Genomic DNA, 17,085 nt, shown 5'->3' on the forward strand with positions numbered 1-17,085 from the left:
TTTCTGTGGCTGTAAAACCCAACACAAACTTTTTTTCTCTCCTTTTTTCTCCATAACTCTCTTCATTGAAAAATGTTCCTAGTTAATTCTATTAATTATATCATGTCTTGCTGTTTTTCTTGGAGTATGTGTTAATGGTGTAATTTTTTTCTTACTATTATAGATAAGGCTGGTGCTTTGAATGAATGCGTTAGAAGTATTTTAATTCCTTTGGGTAGATATATTCATTTAATTACTTCTTTGGATTTGCTACAGCCTTAATAAGATTTTCTTTTAGAAAAAGATAGGACAAATAAAATTGGATATTTATAATACTGCCTGCATGTTATTAAATCACATACTTAGTGAAGGTTGGCATTTTTTGGTTAAGTAAAAAGTGTGAAGGCAGAATGCCATCATGGACTAGACTGGATGTCGTATTAGTGTCAGTGGAGATGAAAGTAATACCATTAACTGCTTTTGAATTTGTTTAAAAACACTTCTTCCATTCTACATAAACTATTGGGATAGTCCATGAAGTGAGTAATACTTACTTTTTTTAAATCCATATGTCCTATTTTTCTGCTAGTCACAGTTTTAGTAAATTAGGTTATTTTAGGTAAAGCTTTTCTTCTAATGAGTTCAAACTGCTTCATCCAATTTCCTTCTCATCCCATGTTTTTAAATGAGACATTGTAGGGAGGAAGAACTGCTTTTGTTTTGTAATGAGGAACATGAGGTCTAAGGTGATTATCATCAACGAGGTTGGACAAGTGGAGAAAGGAAGAGTCTTTTGTTGTTCTCTGGGTATCTCTGTCACATTATAGTGTTATTGCTGGTGGTTAACTAAACCCTTTTATTTCCTAGAAAAAATTACTAGGCCAGGTATTATTTTACAATATTAACTTTGATCCGTGCTTAATTTCATTCACTTAATTGGCTCATTTTATTTTCCTAACCAGTAGAGGCCACTTTCTATCTTCATTGTTATCAACTATTCTTTCTGGCCTTGTGTCATTCTCCAATTTGATAAATGTACTGTTTAATTTTTATACATTTTGTTCCAGAGACCATGTAAAGTAGCGTATAAGACACAGAAAATGTACAAGATAACATCAATTAAAAGTAGGGCTATACGAAGAAAGAAAAGCAATGGTGGGGCTTTAAAATGGAGCTAGGACTGGATGAAAAATTATACTGTAATGGCAAACACAAGATGTCAAATAAAAATGACTCTTTAGGGTCTTCCCTGGTGGCACAGTGGTTAAGAATCCGCCTGCCAATGCAGGGGACATGGGTTCGAGCCCTGGTCCGGGAAGATCCCACATGCCATGGAGCAACTAAGCCCATGCGCCACAACTACTGAAGCCCGTGCACCTAGAGCCTGTGCTCCGCAACAAGAGAAGCCACCGCAGTGAGAGAAGCCCACACACCGCAATGAAGAGCAGCCCCCACTGTCCACAACTAGAGAAAGCCCACGCGCAGCAACAAAGACCCAACACAGCCAAAAAGAAATAAATAAAATAAATAAATTTTTAAAAATTTACTCATTTATATAGTTTATAGTACATATAATTTTTTAATTTAATTTTTATTTTATATTGGAGTATAGTTGATTTACAATGTTGTGTTAGTTTCAGATGTATAGCAAAGTGATTCAGTTGTACGTATACATATATCCATTCTTTTTCAGATTCTTTTCCCATGTAGGTAACTACAGAATACTGAGTAGAGTTCCCTGTGCTATACAGTAGGTTCTTGTTGGTTATCTATTTTATATATAGTAGTGTGTATATGTTAATCCCAAACTCCTAATTTACTCCTCCCTCCCACCATAGTACATATAATTTAAAGGAAACTAATGATTAAGTGAAGTACAACTATTCTTGCTATTAAAACTAGACAGAATTTTATCTTAGGCACTGTTTTAATTGCAAGAAAGAACTCTTTATAACTGTGGTATAAAGATACAGGTTTTCTCTAAGAGTATACTCTTCTTGGAGCATTAAAAGAGTGGTTGGACTCCTAAATCATTGTTTTTTTACCCAAACTTTTGCTAAATACTTGGAGGTCATGAGCCTGAGATTGTCTTCTCTGACACAGATGGGAATATATCTGTTCAGAATTGCCTGTTGCACCCAGACCCTTGCCCCTTAACCATAATGAACTCAGGATGTGTTCCCTGTCTTCATTTAAGGCCTTGATAAAGACATTGAACAGGATAGGACCAAAGACATCAAAGCACTAGAACAGGGGTTCTTTTCTAATCTGGGGTCTCCCTGAGGCCGGAGGGTAGAAATGGGCACTGGTTATGGACAAATCCCCTGTAATCTTAAGAGGGACTTTATAGGTCAGGAAATATTTTTGTGTGAGCAGATATTGTAACTTTCATCAGATTCTTAAAGAAGTACATGGTTCCCCCAAAGTTAAAAACCACAGCATCAGAGACCTCCAAGACTTTGTCAAGCCATCAGGTACTTCTGTGGTTCTTCTGTTATCTACCTATGTGTACATCAGAATGGGCTTCCTGTTTTCTTCACTGTTGTATCTAGTAGGTGCTTAATTAATATTTGTTGATTTAAAGTGAATGAAACCAAGTCACATTGTCCCAGTATGTCTATAAAACTCTAACTTGAGGGAGTTGGTCAGGTGCTTTGTGAAATCTTACCCTGTGCTTTTCTCTTGGCCCACCAATGAGCTAGCTAGATCTGCAAGTTAATGAAGTTCATTTGGCAGGGTTTGGTGTGGGGAAAGACTTGTATTGGTGTCTAGCAGTATTCTTTTCTCTGCTTATGACCTTATAGACCATTTGTTCAGTAATCCTTTTTTTGGGGGGGAGGGGTGGTGGCTGCAGCATGCGGCATGTGGGACTTTAGTTCCCCAACCAGGGATCAAGCCCGTGCCCCCTGCAGTGGAAGCGCAGAGTCTTAACCACTGGACCGCCAGGGAAGCCCCAATAATCCATCTTAAGACACTGTTGTGAATCAAGCCCCAGTTTGAAAAGGCGTATATTTGTGTATTTGCCTCTCTCCATCTACTGACATCTGTACCATTTTTTACTTGACTGTAATTCTGTGGCCATATTTTCAGGCTCTTTAAGAATCCTGGGATATAATTTTTGCGGGTACAGCCTAGAATTAATTTGGAGAATCTAGGTTTCTCTTCTTGGAATTCAGTTCTTCCTTAGCCATATTATTTTTGCCCTTTTCTTCTCCCTGATGGTGAAGTCAGGAGTAAAAGGGAATTGAACTGCTGTGCTTTATTCTGTCCTCTCTCTCTAGCAGTCATGATGACCATGTCTGAACTCCCCATCAGCAACAACAACAAAATCACCCCAGAAACCACTCTTTCATCACCTTTAGTATTTGGACAGGACTGATTTCATTACAATTTTGTACCCTTTGACCTACCTGTTAAAGTTTCACATGACGTCCATTTGTCCTAGGTCATGTGTGTCTCTCTTTTGTATGAGCTCTTTTTTTTAAATTGAAGTATAGTTGATTTACAATGTTGTGCTAATTTCTGCTGTACAGCAAAGTGACTCAGTTATACACATTTATACATTCTTTTTTTATATTCTTTTCCATTATGGTTTATCCCAGGGGATTGGATATAGTTCCGTGTGCTTTACAGTAGGACCTTGTTGTAATAGTTTGCATCCAAATGTAATAGTTCGCATCTATTGTACTAACCCCAAACTCCCAGTCCATCCCTCTCCCTCTCCCCATCCCTTGGCAACCAGAAGTCTGTTCTCTATGTCTGTGAGTCTGTTTCCGTTTTGTAGATAGCCCTTTTAAAATATGAGGAAACACATGGCTATCCATGTTATTATATTCTTTCTTTATGTACCATTCTCTCATCGTCAAGATGATCCATTTTCATACTGTCAGAATGGGGTGTTTTTCTGTTTTTTTGTTTTTAATTTATTTTGGCTGCATTTGGTCTTCGTTGCTGTGCGTGGAGCTTTCTCTAGTTGTGGCGAGCGGGGGCTACTCTTCGTTGTGTTGCGCGGGCTTCTCATTGCAGTGGCTTCTCTTGTTGCGTGCAGAGCACAGGCTCCAGGTGCACGGGCTTCAGTAGTTGTGGCATGCGGGCTCAGTAGTTGTGGCTCACAGGCTCTAGAGCGCAGTCTCAGTAGTTGTGGCGCACGGGCTTAGTTGCTCCAAGGCATGCGGGATCTTCCCGGACCAGGGCTCGAACCCGTGTCCCCTGCATTGGCAGACAGATTCCCAACCACTGAGCCACCAGGGAAGCCCAGAATGGGGGTTTTGAGAGCCTCACATCCCTCGTAAACCCATCTATCATTTAGCGTTTCTGACCACTTGATCCTGATCCTTATTTTTTTCTCTCAACTCTTCGAAATCTGCTTTCCTTCAAAGAACAGGATACATTTCTGTGTATGCCCGGGATTCAGTTCCTGGTCTATTACTAATTCCAGTTTTACACTGTCACTTTCCCTCAGGGTTTCCATCATTTCTACTTTACCAAGCAGTTTATCCTTATTGGTTAGAAGTCCTTAATCATGGTTTCTCTCACTGTTTCATTCTGAAAACTAGAACTTGTCAGAAGGGAATATAGAATTTATCAGCAGAATATGATGAACAGAAGATGTTCAGATAATTGGCATCTCCCATGATATCACCATCTTACATCACTATCCTGTTTCTGAGTTAGTTTTGGCATTTCTGTTAAAAATAAGCCATCTACATCTTTAGTTTGGTGAGCACTCTGATTATATGGCCATTAGTGTGATATTCTTTCTCCTTTTGAAGTCACTTTAAATATATTTTACCACATCTCATCATAGGTCAGTGGCTTCCCAGGCATGTGCATATTTTCTTGACACAGCTTGTTCTTTTGTCACCGGACATTGGAGAATGTCCATTAGCATGAGATCCAATCTACAAGGTTTCAAGGACTATGCAATTGTATTTACAATTGTTTATAAGGTTGCAAATTCATTAATAGCCACTAATCTTTTCAGTCTTTGTGCTTTTCTATAGAGACATCTAAGACCCTATGTATTTGACCCAGGCCTTTTTAGCTTTCATGCCATTTTCTCCTATATTTTTGTACTAGTCAAATTTCCCCTTAGCATGAAGCTTAAGAAGACGTGCACCTTCTTGCTCCTTTGGATTTTTGGGGAGGGATGCCCTGCACGCTGAGCCCCCCGCCTTTTGCTCCACATTTCTTCTTTCTCTTCCCCATTTTTCTGGGTTAAATTAGTATCCAGAGCACGCCTGCATCTAGCTTGTAACTTTTTCAGTTATTGCTCATTGCTTCCCTCTTCCATTTTTCTAGTCTTCCAAGGCTTTTTTTGTTGTTGTTAGTTTGGGATTACCTAGTGTTATAAGATTCTAGCCATTATTGCTGTTGTTGTCTGCTTTTAAAATTTCTGGACAAAAGAAGAATATTCATCCTAAGGCTTTTCGAAGATTAAAATGACTCAGGAAAAAAATCTGCAGTGTGATTCCTCCCCTTCCTCGCGCCACAGGCCTCACTTTGTATTACACAGCGAGGTTTGCAGGTGTGCAGCTTTTTCCACTAACAGCCTTCAGGGCTGGGCCCACTTTTGTGGCTGTACCCGACTGAGGTTGTCAGTAAAATAAAATAAAAAATAAGAAGGTTATTGCCTTGCTGCTCCTCTGTTACCTTACCTGAGATATAATGTTCGCCAAGTAAAAACAAGAATACTTGTCACCTGAGGATGAATTCTTATCCTTCTTCGAACTTTAAAATACAGCTTTTCAGAATTATAAAGTAGGAAGGGTGCAGGGTAGAGAAAACAACCTTTTAAAACAAAGTTCAAATCAGTAATAATTAACATTTCCTAGCCTCTATTTTCCTGCTAATAACCAAAGACAAGTACTAATTAGAGAAGCCTCAAGTGTCTGGATTTCTGGATGTACCAGATGGTGCTGCATAAGGACTATGCACCGTGCCAGGGAGAAGCCTGGGTTGGTCTTAGCTACCACCTCTCCTCCATCTTGACCTTGTCCGAGGACACTTAAACATGCCCAATGCTCTGCACTGAGGCTTTTTCTTTGTTCTTTATTGTCTATCTTACCCACTTCTGATTTCAGGAGGTATGTTTCTGCCATGCTTAGTGAGTGCTCTTGTGAGCTTTTATTTTTACTTCTTCCTTAACGAACTTGTCCTATTCATCTTTTTCTTTTCAGGTTTCCTTTGACTCTCATGTTACTGCCTGATCTCACCAGATCCCCCCTCTCCCCCCACACATTGGTTCTTTCTCACTGTTCTTTCTCAAGATCACACAAAACCAGCACAGAAGCCTTCAATTCCTTCAATAGCTAGCATTAAGATAGTTCTGCCTCTTCAGTTTTTTTTTTTTTTTTTTTGTAAAATCTTTTCACAGATTGTCTGAAAACATATGTTTTCTTCTTTTGGTTTGTACTTCAAATATTTTCTTCCTCTGCGATTAACTCTGCTAACCAGCTCTGAGAAAGCTTTGATTTTTGTACAGAAATTTTCAATACTGTTGAGTGTTGATAATGTGTTGACAAATGCTGCCCATGTATTTTGACAATATGAAAATCATTCATATTAGGATGACAAAGCCTGGAACTGATTATGTTTAACCAGATTCTTGCTTTTCATCAGAGTTGTTCTAGCAGGACACATTCTTCCACTCCATTTGTTGTGAAAGTCATGATGTAATTGCCCTTGGTAAAGAAACTTGGTCTTATTTCTTTGGTGGAACCAGAAGAAAATCGCGATTGGTTACCATCAACAGTTTTGGTTTAAGTGAAAAGGGTTACGTTTTTTTCTTCTCCGATATGTTTCTCGCTCCTGCTGAAGGGTAGATGCAGGGATACCTATTAGGAAGCTGATGCAATAATTCAAGCAAGAGACAGGAGGGCCTGAACTTTTGAAATAGCATTAGGTATGGAAAATAATTTGCATTTTCTTCAAAAATGTAAACAAAAAGTGTTTCCATAACTTATTCATAATGTTGTAAGTGCTTTTAGAGTTTAGAAATCACAGTTTTTCTTAAGTCTCTATTTTCTTTTTAACATGTCCTTTTGGTACATGGCTAACTAAGCAATTTATCACGTCCTCCACTTTTGTATTTCCTAGTTTTGGAAACTATCTACTTAATGTCTATTGCAGCTTTTAAAAAAAATTTGTAGGTTTTTCACCTCTTGATTATAAAAGTAAAATTACACAAAAATAACTTGGTACTGTCACCCAGGGATAAAAATGATTAACATTTCAGTGTTAATTTCCTATGTGTTTTTCCTCTCAGTTTTTGGTAGATATAGAAATAATTGAGCCAAAGAGCATATCTGTAAATATTTATATAGAATCTTGCATTTTTATGAAGCATTATATTATGAGATGTCATTAAATATTATGAGAGCCATAATACTGATTTATCATGTGGATGCACCATATATATTTTACCATTATTCTACTGTTGATCCTTTAGGTTGTTTCCAACTCGTTGTTATTTTAACAAATGCCGTGGCCAATATTTTCATGAATAGTAATTCTTCACATATATCCTCAGGATAAATTTTTAAAGTCAAGAACTTCTTTGAAGGCTTGAATCGAATAAGTGTAAAGATGTGAATGAACCCTAATGGCTGAAATTTCCAACTAGTTGAAGAGGTAGAAGTAGTGCTTAGCTGCTCTGCATTTCCTGTGTCCACCTCCTGTTTACCTGGTCACCACCTTGGTTGCATTGGGCTAGAAAAGGATCAATATGCAGGAGGCCTACTAACCTGATGAATATGTAAAAAAGTGAAGGCTATGCTCTTGGTATATCAGAGCATAGAGAAGTTTGGAGGAGAAGATATGGAGTATAGTGATGGGGAGTCCCCTTGCCTTCTGACTCATTCTCATATGAGAGTAGATGGACATCTCTACCCACTGTTTCAACTTGGATGCCCACATGTTTATTGACTCTTCCTTGGAGTTTCTGTTTTATTTTTGTTAAGATCCTTCTGTTTATCAGAGAAGATAGCTTTTATCCATTGCGTCCTATTCTTCTTCAGCTATTTAGAAGTAGTGCACAATAATGAAAATGACTCTTGTTAATCCCTGTTATTCTTTCATTGTGGAGGGAGTGTGGTGTGGGCATACATGGTAGAATAGCAGAAAGGAAGGGGGGTGCTTAACCTCAAAAACTTCTGGAGAGTTCAGTTACTAGTTTAAGGAGACAGTATAATACAACTCTCCTTGTACAAGTCAGTTCATTTGCAGATAGTTCTTTGCTTTGGGTATGACATCTATTAAGCTGAGCACTCTCAGTCTTCAAGACGATATTTTTCTTGGCACCAGGAAGATAATTTTGTTGTTAATTTAAGTAAATTTTTTTAAATTAATTAATTAATTTATTTATTTGGCTGCATTGGGTCTTAGTTGCAACACATGGGCTTCTCTCTAGTTGTGGCGTTTGGGTTCCAGAGAGCGTGGGCTCAGTAGTTGCGGCACGCGGGCTTACTTGCCCCACGGCATGTTGGGATCTTAGTTCCCCGACCAGAGATTGAACGTGCATCCCCTGCATTGGAAGGCAGATTCTTAACCACTGGACCACCAGGGAAGCCCCCAGAAATATAATTTTTTGATCTCAACGATGTTGACTGTAGTTTTTCTTGATCCTTGTTATTCTGAGGTTTTTTTTTTTTTTATGTTGCTGTAAAAAAATGATTTCTTTTCTCTTCTTTAAAAATGAATTCTAAAATAGCAGACTAACTTGGGGCATTCAGTATTGCTATAAAATTCCCCTTTGCTCTGTGAATAATTTTAGTTCTGATTTTTAGAATTTCCAGTTATTAGTTAATATTTCCTTTTTCAAATTTCCATATTGAAATTAATGATCAATCTTAAAGTAAAATTATTTCAGCAATTGCAGTTCTATCACGATCCTAGGAAGCTAATAACAGGAATAATTAAAAATGGTTACAAATAGCATTTGTATCTATATTTAAAAAGCAATTGACCAAGCAGATGTTGTTACAGATTTTTGTCTTTGATATGATAAACTTCCCATTAATTTTGAAAATCTGGGCTTAAGGGATGTGCTTTCAAATTTTGCATAGTTGAGTTGCAATTTGTGAAAGTTCAAGCAGCTGTACTGACAAACCATTTGACAAATTTGTAACTGAGGCTGTTTTAAGCAAAGTTTTAGAGCTTTATGTTCTGTATTTTATGTTCAGACACATGTATTTGAATTTCTTCTATTTTTGTGGATCTAGAAGTTTGTATGTTTGCGTGTGTATGTGTATTTATTCTTTCTCTCTCTCTGATTTATATGTATACTTGTGTGTGCATGTGTGTGTGTATGTGTATATGTATACTTACATTGTATATCCAGCCTAAGTTGGAGGTAAAGATGCATATACTTCATCTTTTTTTAATAAAAAATATTCAGTTTAAGCTCTCACTATGTAATTAAAAATTTTTTTCTTTTTGCCTAGGTTGAAGAAATTGTGGATATTGGATCATTTGCCCCAGAAGACATTCATATTCCTAAGATTTATGTACATCGCCTTATAAAGGGAGAAAAATATGAGAAAAGAATTGAGGTAATTGACTTAGCTTGTCTGTCAGTATTTATGGATTTGACTGTCAGAGATGTGTCCCTGCGGCTATTCTAGATGATGAGGAATTAGAGCTGAACAGGAAGTCTTGCTCTGAATCTTAATAGGAGCTTCTCATGTGTCTTATCTTGAGGGGATATGATTGTCTATGTAATTGTCCAGTTCAACAGTTCCTTGTGTTTGCAGCATGTATATCACCAAATTACGTGCTTTTCTAGGCTTTTGTAACTGTCCTAATTTATGATGTATAGTTTTGGCTGGCTGTCCTACAGGGTAGAGGAGGATAATCAGGTCTTTGGTGGCTTTACCCCTGCTGGACTCTTAGTGTTTGAGTGTTCAGAACTGTCTATCTATCTTGAAGTCTTTGCATATTATAGAGTCCAGACAGAACATCATTTCCCATGAGTGTTGGGCTCTGGGCAGCTGGTGGGTATGAGATCGTGGCAAGGAGTGGGTACCGGGAGCATTGGAGGTACTCTAAGGCTACTGAGAGCATGAAGACCAGCTGGACCAGAATTGATATCAAGATTCAGAAGTGTCTAGGGATCAGCAACAGAATAGAAATGCAGTAAGAGATACCGTGGATTCAGAGATACCCTCTACCCGCGGACATGAAACAGAAAGACATTCTGCAATCTAAAACTAACGTCAGGGGCCAGGGATCAAAAACGGGACATTTGCAAACAAGAACCAGAGTCTGTATCAAGGAGATTTAGTAACGGAAATAGTTTTCTGGCTGGTTTCTGGATATTTCTATGATTCCTGTGATTCAGTTTTAGCAAAACCGGTCTAGACTCTGCATGTGGAAATAGGCAATTGGCAGCAGCAGTACCTGGTAAACACATTCTCACAGCCCTGCAAAAATAGAGTCCCAAGGTCTATTCCCTTTTCTTTATTCTGGCTCCATCCCAGAGCACCTGAGGAGAGTTCAGTTGCAGGAGTCTTAGAGTAACAGTAGTGGCACTCAGTGTGACAGTAACAAAAGAATTATTTGCTTCAAAGAGACAGAACAATTACATCTTCCTCTTCAAACATCTGACCTCTTTCACTTACTTTTTATTTAATTAATTAATTTATTTGTTTGTTTTATTTATTTTTTAAATTTACTTATTTGGCTGCACTGGGTCTTAGTTGCAGCATGTGGGATCTAGTTCCCTGACCAGGGATTGAACCCGGGCCCCCAGCATTGGGAGCGCGGAGTCTTAGCCACTGGACCACCAGGGAAGTCCTTTCACTTACATTTTAAAGAATTATTTCTGTCATCAAATTTTATCCATAGTATTCTTTTTTTAAATTTAAAAATTCTCTACATTATATTGCAGATGTGCCTTATAGTAGTAATGGGAGAGAGTTTTGTATTTCAGTAGTGTTAAAATACAAAGTATACCTCAACCATGAATAATTTATTTCTGTTTATTTTAAAGCGTTTATCAATCCGGAAAGAGGAAGATGTAAAAAGCACATCTGGTAAACCTGGAGATAATGTAAGGGAACGTATCATCAAGCGGGCAGCTCTTGAATTTGAGGATGGCATGTATGGTATCCTTTATTCCTTGCCCCGCAGGCTGGGCAAAGACGTAGCCCTCACTTTTTACATATTCATCAGGTTACTAGGTGACCTGCATAGTGATTCCTTTCTAGTCCATTGTAACTTCTAAAGCAATTGATCAATTTTTACAAATGTGGCATATAACCTAAAGATATCAAGATAAATGAAATTAGAATTATAATCCTTTTGCCTTCTTGAAACAAAATGGTGACTGAAAATTTCCTTAGCTGTTCTCTAATATATAAGGAATTTCAGTATAATTTGGCATTTGGCTAAGGGTAATTGGGAGAAGAGATTACCCAAGATGAGGGTTTCAAATCTCAGAAATACTACTTATAACCAGTGCTATTTACTTTCTCTGTGTTCTGACATTTACATACTCATTGCAACGTAAGATCCAACTTCTTAACAACCTCTTGTTTCCCCTGACAAAGATTCTGTGAATGTACCCTTTTATGTCTGATGTTTTGTAAGGGTATTCAATGAATGATTCAAATTCTGCTGTAGATATTGAATACTTTGTCAAAAAAGAGGTAGGTGAAGATGATTTAGGGCAATTAGTGTTTGGATTTTGAATGTGTTTTAATAATAGTGAGTCTATTTGCCATTTTGCTGATTTTCAAGACATCAACTGTTGAACTGTATAATACAAATAATATGTATAAATTCAAGTAGTGTATGATAAGATAAATATTTGTTGAATGGTGAATCCAGTAAAGCCATACTTAAAGGCCTGGGGCAGGAGGCAGTAGAAACATGACATGTGTCTCCATTCTCTGAGCTTCCCCTAGTCCATAAAAATCTTCTTTCAGACTGATTGACAGGAGAACTCTTTTTTTTTACTTTCTTTTTACCTCCACCACTTCATTTTTCTTTATCTTTCAGTTTATACATTGAGTTACGGTGGGAATTCACATAGGGGAAGAGAGTAGAATAGTGCTTCCTCTTCCACCTCCAGTATCAGCAGATACAGAGTCAACCAAGTAGGCTGAACAGGTGAAAGCTAGTCTCTGGGTTTTCTTCTTACCTCCAGTCAATTGGTTTACCATTGATATTTTAACACTGACTCTATGATAACACTGATTTTTAGATATAATGGCTTCTAGGTATCCTTTATTCACTGTTATTGTATTGCCTATGAAAAATATTTGCAAGTCAGTTCATATAAATGATCTTTCCATAGCACTTACTCTTTTTCAACCCAAATTACATAGGCTTTTCTCTCCCTGGTATTTGACTCACTAAAAAACATTAAAGAACTGAGAAAATTATAGCATATGATGAAAGAGGGGGGGGTATAAAACTTGTAATTTGGTTTGCCCTTACCTGAAAATGCCTGCTTATAATGGAATTAATACCTCAGTGTGTTCCATGCATCACTGTGAGAATGAAGTACAAATAAGTCTATACTAGATTGTGATTTGTTAAGAGGTGAACCAAGAAGCTATCATCATAGCTTCATAGACTTACTGTATTCACAAGAGGTGACTTGGCACATTGAGTTGTCCTGCTGACCTTTGTAGTCTATAATATGGCAGCATATACAAACTTTATCTTTTCTGGACTTCATTCACAAAGCACTCAACTGTTATTAGAATCTCATCAGAGTGCCATCATTCTTTGCACTAATTCTGTCAAAGTCTGTGGTTTGCAGTGGTAGTGGACAGCAGTTCCAGACAGCGTCAGTTTTTGTTTGTTTGTTTTTTTGGCCACAGTGCACAGCTTACAGGATCTTACTTCCCCAACCAGGGATCAAACCCAGGCCCACAGCAGTGAAAGTGCCAAGTCCTAACCACTGGACCACCAGGGAATTCCCACAGACAGTGTTAGTATTTCTGATCTGGTCAGCCTGCTTGTGTTGAGATGCAAGGTCAAATCCACACCACTGCATACAAGTCAGAACTTTGATCACCTAAGGAAGAAGATTTAATACCCTCAGTTAGCTCTTCTTTTAGAAAAAATTTTATTGAAGTGTAGTTGATTTACAATGTTGTGTTTAACTTCTGCTGTACAGCAAAGTGACTCAGTTATGCATACACAGATTCTTTTTCAGATTCTTTTTCATTATTATTTATCACAGGATATTGAATATAGTTCCCTGTGCTATATGGTAGGACCTTGTTGTTTATCCATTCTATATATAATAGTTTGCATCTGCTAATCCCAACCAGTTAGCTCTTTGATGCTGTACAACAGCTTTTTTTTTTATATGGTCTCAAATGTGTTCACTGAAGCTTAAACATCCCTACCATCCTATTTATGTCTTAAGGAAGGTTCAGTTACCAATGGATGTTATCACAGTGATCCAAAGGAATCTATACAATTTAGGCAGACATTTTGGTGTTGTCATAAAACTTCTTTTTTTTTTTTTAAATTTTTATTTATTTACTATTTTGGCTGTGTTGGGTCTTCGTTGCTGCACGCAGGCTTTCTCTAGCTGTGGTGAGTGGGGGCTACTCTTCGTTGCGGTGCACGGGCTTCTCTTGTAGCGGAGTGCAGGCTCTAGAGCGCAGGCTCAGTAGTTGTGGTGCACGGGCTTAGTTGCTCCACGGCATGTGGGATCTTCCCGGACCAGGGCTCGAACCCGTGTCCCCTGCATTGGCAGGCGGATTCTTCACCACTGCGCCACCAGGGAAGCCCAAAACTTCTTTTAAAATTCAAAAATGGTAGCCCTTTTTAGAATATTTTAATCATCTTTATTTTCAATTGCAGTTTTGAATAGTGAAAAATGCTTTTAAACAAAGGTCAGGCCATGTTATATCAGTCATCAGTCATAATAAATCATAATACAGTCCAAATTTGCTAACTATGTCTTACAATAAAAATGACCTCTTGGCTAGTTTTCTGAAGCCACTACTTTGATATCTTTATGGGGAAAGCTGTGATTAAGAGATTTTCTTTTTGAAAAAATTACAAAATAATACCTAGAGGGTGGTGGGAGAATCTATTCAGTGATTACATTCAGAGTAATTGCCTTTAAAGAAGGCCTATGTTCAGATTTATTCATGTAGAAGATTTATGACATAAACTCTCTATCTTTTATATGCTGGACCTTAACATCTTTTTTTCCAGCTAATTTGGGCATAGGAATACCGCTTCTGGCCAGCAACTTTATCAGCCCCAGTATGACTGTCCATCTGCAAAGTGAAAATGGAGTCCTGGGTTTGGTAAGATAGAAATTAAAGTTTTATTTATTCAATCTTGATGGAGAATGAGATATTTTATATAGTGAAATCTTCTTATAACTGAGAGTTGTTACCTTAAAGTTCCCAATCTTGTTTTTCTTTCTTTTTATCCTCATAATAAAATATTTAACTTTTCCCATAAAATGGTGGTACTTGTGAGCACGTCATGTTGTATTTTTTGGAGTAGATGGTAGTTTCCTGACTCTGAGCTTTCCGACTGCTCCTCCTTTGTCCCTGTATCAGCTTCCATCTCCCCTATTGCATCTGCTTCAGAGATCTCACACCATCCTGTTTAGGTAGTTATTTTTAACCTTTGTGTGATTGAACAAGATAATGAAGGTCATTAACAATTCTACATTAAATAAAAATCAGTAAGTCTCAGCATGAGAAACTGAAGAGTAACATTTCTACTTTAGGACAGGACATTTTTTGACAGTTGATTAATTCAAGAAGTTCTCCTCATGTAATACTCGTTTTGAGGCCAAGTTGTTCAAAAGGGTAGAATTTTCCCTTCCTCAAGATTAACCTTCCAGATGGGCTCAATATTCTCATAGAATTTGGCCACTCTTTATTCAATATTATAATAAAATTAAGAAATACTTCAGCTTCCTGGGTAATATTTTTTATTTACTTATTAATTATGGCAGAGATTACTTATAGTCTGACAATTTATAATATTCCTAATCTTTTATTGTTTTTCAGTAGCTCTTAACTGTTAATACAGTACAAATTGTACATATGGAAAGTGTATATCCAGTATTTAAAATATAAATAATGGTCATGAGAGTGTAGTTGATACTGATTGAGGCAATAATTGTGATCACTTTCAGAAACACAAAAATGATGTGAGTCTGGATAAAAGCAGATTCATATTGCAGTCAAAGACTGAAATTTTTAAGGTACCTTAGGGATTATCTAGAGTGACCAATTCCCTCATTTTGAAGACAAGGGAAATAAGTCAATATGAATTACCCATGGTCACTGTTTAAAGAAAAATTTACACAGGTCTAAAACATTAGTTGCTATTTCAATTTATTCAAAGAATAAATTTTTGGTCCCTTTTTTGGAAAGTATGTTAAAATTTCACAGCCAATATTTCCTCATTCTTGGCTCTAATTTAGACCTTTTCTTTTCCCTTTTTCCATTTCCTCCCTTTTCGTTTAATATATGTTATGTTATGAAACTACTCACTCCAAGTAATTAGAGATGGTTTATAAGAATACATAAAAAATTAAAAACCAAAAACTTAGTGAGAATTACCAGGCAAAAGGAAAATAAAGGTATCAAAACTTAGACAGACTGAGAGATAAGGTTAGAACTCCAAATCCGAGCCTTTAGGTGCTACATACCAAAAAGCTGAAACTGTGCCTATCCAGACCCTTCTAGCCATAAGGCAGCCATTTAGTTTGTATTCATTGATATACTACCAGGAAGATTTCTGAATAACATCGGCTGCATAGTAGGTACTAAATAATTACTTTTTTATTGACCTGTATTTCCAACAGCTTAACATTTCTTTCAGGCTTTGGTAGTTTTTAGAAAATATTTTTCACTTACCCAAGCACAGTTTTTAGCATAGAAAAGACAAATCAATGTGGAAAACAGAGCCACGAAAACACTGGGATTATTTTGAAAAGGTTCACCTCAAGTCTTTTGATGATTTCCTAGGGTTTTAAGCAAAGTTACTTATATTTCAGTTTTAGTGTGTGATTCAGTGAGAAACTTCTTTTCCTAATTGAACATGTGCTTTATTTGACAGGGTCCTTACCCATTAGAAAATGAAGTTGATGCAGATCTAATCAATGCAGGTAAACTCACTCGTTACATGTTTTTTCCAGCCTTTTCCTTTGCTATTAATTTAGTTCTCTGCCAAGTAATAGCAAAGAGTTGGGCTTGATTCTTTGTCTTTTCCTGGAGAGTATGCCACTGTGTTTTTCATGGAGGAAGTGAGAGAGAAGCCTTCCTAGTGCCCTCTTGGTCCGGGTTGCCTGTCAGAGGTCTCCCCTATTTAGGGCAGAGTAAGATAAAGGAGAAATTGCAGGAGGGGCTACATATAATGGTAGGAGCTTTGGTGGGTCAATCAGTCAGCGTCCTGAGAGCACTCTCAGGTGGGGTAACGAGGAGAATTAAAGGAAGGGACAGTTTACACGGGTGCACACAAGATTAAGGAAAACCAGAAAGGATGCTGAAGCACCACAGGGAGTTCTTATCACTTCTAGGCCTTAAGGGGCAGCTGTGGGAGAGGGCCACCTAACAGGAAGCAGGGTCTTTGTAGAGGAACACGACCATCTTGCAGAAACCTGGGTGAGGGTGAGAATGGAGGTCTTCCCTGCTGGGTCTCCTGCTTGTGCCTCCCATTGGCCAATCCCAGGTTGAACTAGGTCTGCTTTCTCATGATGAGAAGGTGGGGAGTGGATCCATAGTGGCCAAAACCAAGATCTGGTGCACTGAGGTTTTTGCTGTGGTTGACACTTACTGTCCTCTAATCGACATCAGAGTTCGGAGAGAATCCTTCAGAGGTTCAAGGGTGCTTAAGGATGTACTCTGCCACTCAGTGCAACCCAGTGATGTAAGTAATAAATACAGAGCTTCTTTGTACTGGGGACTCTATGTCTTCTCCTTTATTCCTGCATTCATATGCTTTGCCTTTTACTATTAGCCTTTTATTTGACTGGGACGTAGGGTCACATGTAGCAGCAGCCTAGAGGAGGAAAAACAGGTCAGACCTTTTGCCCAGGCGTGAGGCAGCACTGCCACCGTGTTAGGGCTAAAGATTATCCTTAGAATGGGGCTGTCCATAAGGAGC

General features: G+C 37.8%; 2 protein-coding genes across 7 annotated transcripts in view; both read left to right on the forward strand.

Annotated features, from left to right (window-relative positions):
- OXCT1 (3-oxoacid CoA-transferase 1) overlaps nucleotides 1-17,085 on the forward strand; it is a 160,859-nt gene that overhangs the window by 53,916 nt on the left and 89,858 nt on the right. For all 6 annotated transcript variants that reach the window (XM_082454521.1, XM_082454522.1, XM_082454523.1 and 3 more), the window contains exons 8-11: nucleotides 9,423-9,530; nucleotides 10,970-11,084; nucleotides 14,167-14,261; nucleotides 16,039-16,087. In XM_082454521.1, the coding sequence (XP_082310647.1) occupies nucleotides 9,423-9,530; nucleotides 10,970-11,084; nucleotides 14,167-14,261; nucleotides 16,039-16,087 (367 nt within the window). The remainder of the gene's footprint in view (nucleotides 1-9,422; nucleotides 9,531-10,969; nucleotides 11,085-14,166; nucleotides 14,262-16,038; nucleotides 16,088-17,085) is intronic.
- PLCXD3 (phosphatidylinositol specific phospholipase C X domain containing 3) overlaps nucleotides 1-17,085 on the forward strand; it is a 434,729-nt gene that overhangs the window by 4,568 nt on the left and 413,076 nt on the right. The window lies entirely within an intron of this gene.

The sequence above is a fragment of the Balaenoptera physalus genome (assembly GCF_965194825.1).
Source record: "Balaenoptera physalus genome assembly, chromosome: 3".
NCBI classification, from domain to species: domain Eukaryota; kingdom Metazoa; phylum Chordata; class Mammalia; order Artiodactyla; family Balaenopteridae; genus Balaenoptera; species Balaenoptera physalus.